Source organism: Limulus polyphemus, unplaced genomic scaffold, assembly GCF_000517525.1.
Source record: "Limulus polyphemus unplaced genomic scaffold, Limulus_polyphemus-2.1.2 Scaffold37, whole genome shotgun sequence".
Lineage (NCBI taxonomy): Eukaryota > Metazoa > Arthropoda > Merostomata > Xiphosura > Limulidae > Limulus > Limulus polyphemus.
Window position 1 is genome coordinate 1,014,194 of NW_013665647.1, and position 9,899 is coordinate 1,024,092.

The 9,899-nt window shown below is 32.1% G+C and overlaps 1 protein-coding gene across 1 annotated transcript in view; it reads right to left on the minus strand.

Annotated features, from left to right (window-relative positions):
- LOC106461185 (cardioacceleratory peptide receptor-like) overlaps positions 1-9,347 on the minus strand; it is a 93,962-nt gene extending 84,615 nt beyond the window's left edge. The window contains exon 1 of the mRNA XM_013920984.2: positions 8,909-9,347. Within this exon, the coding sequence (XP_013776438.2) occupies positions 8,909-9,043 (135 nt within the window). The 5' untranslated portion in view covers positions 9,044-9,347. The remainder of the gene's footprint in view (positions 1-8,908) is intronic.
- Positions 9,348-9,899: the final 552 nt, after the last annotated feature.

Genomic DNA, 9,899 nt, shown 5'->3' on the forward strand with positions numbered 1-9,899 from the left:
ATCCTCATTTATCCTGATTTTGTGTGTGAAATCTACGTCTTTTAGTCTCAAAACTATGTGTTGTGGTCTTTCTTTTATGTATTGCGTTATGCCGTTTTGTAAAAAAATTATACGTGATGGGGAAAAATTTATATCATTTCCGGATTCAGCGTACAGGAATTACTGTTGGAACTGTAAACATTTGAAGACAATAAAACCTTCGCAGGCCTGTGTTATCCTTAGGAAAAGTTAAGGAAAATAAAAAATGGCATATTTCGATTATATGCTTACATAATATAAGTGGAAAATACTGTAAATAAAAGAATAAACTATTTTGATTTTCAATGCTGTAATGACAATTTACCCACTAAAAAAGGAACATCTTTTGTGTCATTTTGTGCAACAATAGAGTTTACAATTGGGAAGCAGCTAAAATAAGTACAATTAACTCTGTTAATAGATGAACATTTCTCCTGAGATCCAAAGTCTAAAATCTTTCATCTTAGAAAAGTAATTATTTATAAGCTTATAAGCTTTTTCTAGAAATCTCTTTCTCAATAATTTAAATTGTAATTCGTGAAATAATTTGTTAAGAGCTACTAATCACAGCTTATAAAATGTTACAATTAAGAAAAATAAAATAAAATGCAAGTCAATGGATTTTTTAGGAAATAAAAGTTTCTAAACACGGACTTACACTTAAGTTAGTTTTTGTGTTTACTTCCGACACCATTACACGTGCCCCCCCCCAGTAGCACAGCGGTATGTCTGCGGACTTACAACGCTAGAATCCGGGTTTCGATACCCGTGGTGGGCAGAGCACAGATAGCCCATTGTGTAGCTTTGTGCTTTACTTAAAAACAAACAAAAACAAACCGTTACACGTTTTGAATGCAGGTCACTTAAGCTTATCAGCACTTTATTGTTAGACGTTACTCCAATATTATCATTAAGAAGATACAGTTTAAAACGCATCTGATGTATAAATAGTTTGATTTCTTTCACTAAAAATATTATACGTGTCACCGCAGACTATTGAAGAAATAAAAAATATTTTTATCATTATTCAAATAAATGAAATGAGCTTTAATTTCAATAATCATTTTATAAGAAGTTTACGATTTCAAAATTCAACATTATTGCTTAAAACACGTAGAAGCTAAAGAGACATCGTGTTACCTTTGTATATCACTTTATTAAATGCATGACCCTCAACCATGTATTCATTGTTGCTTCTACACATCGTATTTTATCGTAGCAGAAAAGCAAACGAGCGCATTTTTGTAAAATATAGCATACTTGTTGTGACGTTCACTCACTAGGTCTATAAAATACCGGAACGTGTTTTACCAATTTTTCTAACATATAGCATACTTATTCGTGCCGCTTATTTAGAAAGTGCGTGAAATACCGGAAAGTATATTAGCCCAACATGCCCACATTATTAACATGTGTTTGTAACAAAATAGTATGTAATTTTCGATAAAGGCTTCGCTTCAGGTGTCTTTATAACAGTATTAATATAAAAGCCTACCAAATTTGAATCCTCCAATGTGCACTTGAAACTTTGCCGCCCGTAAACAGACATAAGAAAAACAAATGACTTTCTAGCTTTGGGAAACCAAAGCCTATCATGAGTAATATCTACTTTACCAAAAGAGTGTCTCTTCCCAGCATCGATCCTTGTGTTCCCAAAATTCAATGGTCACAGTTATTTTCTGATCACGTCAGTTACATTATTTTAATAGTTTTCTTAAAACCACATTTCTTGTAAATATTTTATCATCGTTTAAAAACTTTTCATAACAAACGGCAAATTAATTTCACTCAGTGCTAAATAAATCCTTGATATAAAAACTTCTTCCTTGACAGGCTTTTATATAACAGAAAATGTGCCGAAATTTAGGAGCTATTTCCGGCTATGTTAGCGATTGAATTCAACTAAAATGGAAACGGGCAATCAAAAGAGGAAGTATTATAGGGGAAAAAGTTCAATTGGACTCGTGTAACTCACGAAGTTCCGAGAAATCGAGCGTGACCGACTGACTGGGTCCGGCATTGCCAGGTGTTTAGGGAGCTCGACTCGCAATCTGCGGGTCGCGGATTCGAATCCCCGTTTCACAAAACATGTTCGCCCTTTTAGCGTTATAATGTGACGGTCAATCCTACTATTCGTTGGTAAAAGAGTAGTCCAAGAGTTCGCGGTGGGTGGCGATGACTAGCTGCCTTCCTTCTAGCCTTACACTGCTAAATTAGGGACGGCTAGCGCAGATAGCCTTCGTGTAGCTGTGCGCAAACTTCAAAACAAACAAACCGAGTGACTGACTAACAGACCGACACATAGCTTTCATTATTATGATTCGTTTGAAATAAAGAAGTGTTTTACTTACACTCTTTTTCACAGGGTTTATATTTTTGTGTGTTATTTGGGACTGGATCATGATATTCTCTACACATACACTGGATCACTGTTGTTTTGATAACTGGGTGGTAGTAGTTATTATTTACTTTCTAAAAGCTCTCTACGTTTATAATTTATATTAGTGACAGAAAGTCACACAGTTTGTAGGTAACGATTGTGGATTAGTTTAAGTGAATGATTGTATTCGATCTTTTCTTCAGTTTCATATGTCACATAGGCTTAATTTTGATTAATATTTTTTGCGCCAAATGTATTCACCTTCACACAAATGCATTAAGTTAAAACCATTGATTACGCTGTAAATAACAATGTCATTTAATGTAATATACTGTTGTAATCATAAAACGGCTGATGTAAAACTTAAATATTATTGTATTAGCAAAGTTAATGAGGGAACCCAGGTATATAATTAAAAAGATTTATTGGAATTAATATAACAGGCAAGGCTGCGTATCGGATGTTCCAAGGTTCAAAGTGAGTAATATGCCGTTGATGATGCTCTACACTTTCATCTGTGAGCGCGTTATAAAAGTGACAATCGATCCCGTTATTCGGTAAGAGTAGGCGATGGTGAAGCAAAGTGTGGTTCCCTTCCCTTTGACCAACAGTTCTAAATTGAGGCGTTTAGCACATATGTCGCATAAGGTGCCGTTTATGTTAAACATTACCAGGCATGCCAAATTGTATATAGCAAAACACCTTTATGTCGTAGAGTAATGTCTATAAAAAAATTATATCAAATATTTTTTTTCTAATTAGTACTTACACTTCTGTTTGAAATTACGCACGGAGATATGACAGAACAAAATTCTTCCAATTTTGCTAAGACTAACATGTCATGACATTTGTTGAGTCCTACACAAGGTTCAACTTCTCACTATAGCTTTCAGAGTATACAGCTCTATATATACATGGAAAGGTCCCTTCTTGTGGAATTAGTTTGTTTGCTTGTTTATTTGTTTTGTAATTAAGCACGAAGCTACACAATGGGCTATCTGTGTCTTGCCCGTCACGGGTATCAAAACCCGGATTCTAGCGTTGTAAATCCTCAGACATACCGCTGTGCCACTGGGGATCTGTGGAATTAGAAATAAATATTTTGTACATTTGTTCTGAGGTGTGCTCACTGCACGTATCAAAACCCGAGTTTTATCGTTATAGACCTTCAGACTTACCGCTGAGCCACTGAATGTATATAAATATAAAACAGCTTGGCGTGGGTTTCGAAAAAAAAAAGGAATTTATGACATACACTACATCAAAGTCTCGACAGTGAGTCATTACATTTTTTTCCCTTCTACAACGGTCTTGGAACTAACGTTTACATATTATTGTCTCAACTGTTAATTAACAATTATTGATAATAGTTCAGTGCTGAATCGAAACTGTCGGGTATTACTTATAATGTCTAGTGTTTAAGGCGCTTGACTCGCAACCTGCGGGTCACGAGTTCGAATCCCGTCACCGAAAAGGCTCGCCATATCAGCAATCCCACTAACCGTTGGTAAAAGAATTGCCCAAGACTTGGGCATTGGGTGATGTTGTCTAGCTACTTTCTCTCCAGTCTATCACTAAATTAGGGACGGCTAGCACAGATAGCCCTGCGGAATATATCAAAAACAATTACTCATAACATATTTAATACAGACTTTTTCTATAATCTGAGCCCCCTTGAAGTTTTTCATTATTTTTATTTTTAAAAGTAGAATTCCATTGAACTTGCAACATTTTAACGGAGCTACAACGCTAGAATTCGGGTTTCAATACCCGTAGTGAGAAGAGCAGAGATAGCCCATTGTGTAGCTTTGTGCTTAATTACAAACAAACATACAAGCAACATTTTAAACACCACTTCTATTTTTCTGTCGTCCCCCTGATGGGACAGCGGTAAGTCTACGGATTTACAACGCTAATATCAGGGGTTTGATTCCCCTCGATGGACACAGCAGATAGCCAGATGTGGTTTTGTTATAAGAAAAAACACAAAACAAATATTATTCTATCTTTAATATTATGTCTTTTAAACACATTATGAACGCTTTTACAACGTTGTTTGATAAAATAAATGATAACGCATGATCAATGTGTAAATGTGAAATAAGGTTTTAATTCGTGAGGAACATTTAAGAGAAGAGTTCAATGATTTATGTAAAATTAATGTTTATTTAGTTAATGATAAAATGAAATGCTAACATGTTAAAAATATGTATTTTTTTATGTTTGGGGTAAACGGTTATTAAAACAATATCTAAAATAGGTCAGTTTGAATGAACCTCAGGCCATATCTGATCAGCTCAGTAAATTAATGTAATGCAATCAGCTTTCTGATCTGCTGATTTCATCAATAGCTGATCAAGATATTCTTGACATGCAAAACCAGTTAACGTTCTATCTTATACTTTGTGTATTGAATGTAAATTGAAGATTTCTCTTTCTTGTTGAAATTAGACCATGTTGATCATATCACCTATGTCCTTTTTTGGACGTTATTCTCAATATGGTTCGAAAGGTGTTCTTTAATGTTTAGACTCGTTAAAAAACAACCAATTTCTTTATTATTTTTGTTTCACTATGCTGACTAAAGGTGGGATTGTTTACTGACTTTTGGATCTTGTCAGTAAAAATATAAGGACTATTCATTTTATGTATGATAATAAACAGCAAAATGCTAGAAGTTATTTATTTTTTCTTTCGTTTTGACCGAAAATGGAATGTAGCATGAAAGACTTGTCTAGTTTCCTAGATCTGTCAATAAAATAACTTTAGAGGTCACGTGCTAGCTATTGGTTGTATTGCCACATTAGATCGCACATGTTTAATAAACAACGTGTTCAAAGGCACCTTCAGCCCAATGAGGTCAAACATATCAATACCAAAAAATCAGTTGTCCTTTAGAAGTGACTGGTCACGTAAGTGTGACGTGTTTTCAATTAAAAAAAATTAACATTAAACACGCACTTTGACATTGTCCTGGAATGATGGATGTGTTTGACAACATTTGACATGAAAACTTCTGCTTGTATCACGTATATTCAACGTAGATTATTATAAACTATCGTATTGGTTTCATACAGTTGAATATATGTCAGTGTAAACCGTCTCAACAGTTGCACCAAAGTCGCTTTCAGGTCTGTATTCTCATACTTCAGTAGTGAAGCGTGACTGATTTATTCAAGACTCTTAAGAAAAGTCCGGATATCTACAGTACAAAATTGATACAATAGTCCAGGTGCGTTCTTTTAGATGATTTCGTTTTTAAAGTTGCTGTGTGCACAAGACTTATAATGTTTGTATGATTACTCAACTTTGACTTTAAATAAAAAAACACACGAAAAATTTGATTAATTGAATTCGAAATATTGCTATTCCACTTAGTTAAAACTGCCACAATTTCTAGCTAACAGCGTTGACTATAATAAGACATAGTTAAATGAACCATGTTCACAAGTGTTCATCATATGTTTTTAAATTAAATGAACCATATTCACAAGTGTTCATCATATGGTTTTAAATTAAATGAACCATATTCACAAGTGTTCATCATATGGTTTTTAAATTAAATGAACAATATTCACAAGTGTTCATCATATGATTTTTAAATTAAATGAACTTTAATCACAAGTGTTCATCATATGTTTTTTAAATACCAAAATCGAAGATGGTCAGGCGACTAGTTCCTTTTTATTCACATTATACATCAAAATAAGTTGTACCGCTTATAAGTTAATTTCACTCGAATGTTTGCCTCCCATGTATGAAGTCTATTTAAAAGTGACAGAGATAATAATATCGTATAAACAAATGTTATTAACATGCAAAAAATGCCTACTTAGTGTAATTGTATAGAATTATTACTCGTTAATAACCCCGTTTTCTATAATAAGACAGATAAACAGATCATATCGACACGTACTCACCATTCATGAAAATACAAACAACAAATTCACATTGTACATGAAAAAAGTTAGTCAAACTACTTTATATATTAGTTTCTAGATCTGACGAAAAATGAATAGAAAATTATCTTGTCATCCTGAATAGTTAAATATAAACACAAATATCAAAAGTGAATCTAGAGAAAACATTGCATGCAGTTTGATCCTACAACTGCTCAAACCAAACGTTATAGAATAGATACAGGATAATATAACTTCGGTAGATGACATATTTCACAGGAGTAGAATAGAGATAAATTTAAAAAAAACTGCTTCAAACTTTTAAAATTATAAATGTCTAAAATAAAAGGCCTATCTATAGGTAAAATAAACACTTCCCTCTTCGTGTTGTGTAAAATATTACTTAGCAAATTCCCTAAAATTACAGTTATAGATTTGTTTCCTATTACTGCTGGTTAGCGACAATATAATGTAGATAATAAATAAGATTAAAACTATAGCTTATTAATAAAGTAAATGTATTCAAAGTGTAAGATAAATTATAGATATAAATAAATAAAAATTAAATTAGCATTAAATATAACATGATAAAATGTTATATCGAGTTTTGTTATACATTTTCAAGTTCTGAGATGACTGTAGCGCCATCTGCCGAATTATATCGCTAGATGAAAAAACTAGTTGAATATGGCTTTTGCCTAACACTAATGAACAAAATGCACAGTAATGCTGTGAAGAAAACTAAAAGGGAAAAAAATTCACAAACCAAGAGAGAAATCCTGATAATATGATGCGCACTGTAATCAATATGTTAAAAAAATGGGTCCTCACTCCAATACTGTTAGTCCAGCGAAATAGCAAATTGTTCATTCATTGCTGCTAATTAATAAGGTAATTGCCTTACATTTTACTCGTTTCTTTCCTTTTTCTTCACAGCCTTGGTCCTTTTGTCCGAATAGGTTGTTAATTTTAATATCTTTACATTCTAATATAATTATTGTTAGGTCAAACGTTTGACTTAGTCAACGTACGTAGTGATTTGATTTTACCATACTGACTACAAGCCAGACTCTACCTATTATTCAACGTATCTTGATGGTTTCTGTTTTACTTAGAGGCAAGTTGAATTTAATATTACTATTATTATTTGTAATTAATAATTTTCGTTTTTACATTGAAATATATTGATGTAAGAAGCTTTTCACAGGGCATCTACTTTATGATGGTATATATATATATATATATGTATATGTATAATTCAACTGATACCATAATTTTAATTAAGAAGTTACTCAAGGAAAAAAACAACAAAAAACAACTCAAACTATAGTTAATTCCGCCACATAATTTGTCTTTGGGAATATTAATTACATTTCAAATATATTTATTACTATTCCATGATCGTTAACATAATCATTTTGTAACAATTCTACTTTGTTAAAATATTTCAGATAATTATGTTTGAGATATTTAATAGTTTAATATTACAATCATAAAATGATGCACTCGTAGTTAAAGTTGTTGTTTTTCAGTTGGTTAACTTCTTAGGGCTTATAAACGCTAAAAATCAGTTTCGATACCAATGGTGATCACAGCAGGGTATTTAACAACAATCAAACAAATGAAAAACGAATGTTCAACATGACTCAAACTTAGAGCCCCCCCCCACCCCCAGTAGCACAGCGGTATGTCTGCGGGTTTACAACGCTAGGATCCGGGTTTCGATACCCTTGGTGGGCAGAGCACAGACAGCCCATTGTATAGCTTTGTGCTTGATTACAAATAAACAATAAACAAGCTTAGAAGTCGTTTTTCGTGTATAATAATACTTTCATACAAGATAAAAACGGATTTTAAGACTGAGTTTTATCATACATAAAAATTAGTAGAGATATTATATAGAAACTATGTATAGTTATAACATAATTTATAAATGATTTCATACTAGTAAATAGTTGTACAGAATTTTTATCTGTATACTAAATTAAATGTGGTAAAAACACAATGTACGTACATATACACGAGACAATAATTGGGTACTGGATTTATAGCCTTTTAATATAGAAATATACAAGATAGCTTAATAGATACACTTTGTTCTATTTCGAAACCTCATTTCAACGTTATTATTAGCTTCATTTGTTTAAAGTTCTTAAAGATTTTCGTGCCAAATATATTCGTGTTAAACTTCCATTTTCGTGTTACTTTGTTAGCGTGAAATGGATACGAGAACAAAAAGGTTTTATAGATTTCGTAAAACTTTAATTTGTATTATTGCTCTACTCTCTGCCATAGTAAGTTACTGGGAATCCAAAGTTAATAGCATATAAAGAACAGAAAACCGATAAAAAAAAAGAATAAGTGTAGTTAAAGAGATCTAAAACATTTTATGTAAGTTTTTCATCTTACATTTACTCCTTTTTTTTTCAATTTTGAAGGTTGTTTCATGCGAAATAGATACAAGATTGACTTTATCGTTTGCTTTCAAAATGTGTTCTGTATTTCGTTTTTATTACAATACAATTATATTATATTTATTACAACTATATTAAATTTTATGATTATTTTTTCTCTAAAATAAAATTAAAATGCTTAAGAGAAATTTACTCACTTGATAAAAATGGTAGATCTTAAGTTCATCGTTTTGGGATACGTTCTTGGTTAGGTTCTGTGTTTCATTGTAACTTAGATCTTCATATACAGAAGCTGCTGAAACCGGCAAACAATCGGGCATGTCACATTCCATGGTCGGTTGTAGGACTTTAGGCTAGCTCAGAATTTCAGAAATTTTAGATTTATCTATACCAGATGCGTAAATATTAGCTTTATCATGAAAGATATTCTTAATTGTTTGGAAGCTTCAATAAGTCGGTTTTGATTTCAATCGATTCTACTAATTGTGTTCGAGACAATATTTATGAATAATAACATTAACTAATATTACAAAATTAATGCAAAGTTTTCTGTAAATAGCTTCAACCAGATGCAAGCCAAGATGATTTTTGTGACTTTCTGGACTGTTGAACTGGTGTGGTTCCACTTTGCTGGCTCAGGGAGTTCTGTCGAGAAAACTGTGACTACGCTAAGCACCTCGGCGTAGTCGATATTCCCACTGTACCGTGCTCTACTTTAGGCTTCAGTCACATGGTGACGTCATGAAGAAGTATAGCGTGTTGCCATTTGAGGTATATTGATACGAAGAGATGTTATTTTCATTGCTAAAGCTGTAAATGATACAAATGATCCCCTTTTTTACGTATATACAAATAATAATTTGTCGATGGACAGAAAACCAAAATGATAGATAAAAAGAAAAGCAAAAACAAAACAGACATAATAATTGACATAACTATGTACGTAAAATAATAAATTACTAATTTAATAGACAGAAAATCTTATGCTAGTTTATGCTCCTCTTACATTAATTCAGAACAAAAATTAAGAAACAACAACCTACTTAAATAGAAGTGTAATAAAACATAACCAAATACATTAAAACTGAATTAAACTGTTTATATATATATAATAGGATGTATATGGATAAAGAACATTTCTACTTTAGATCATAGCAGTAAATGTGCAGATAACAAATTTTCACGATA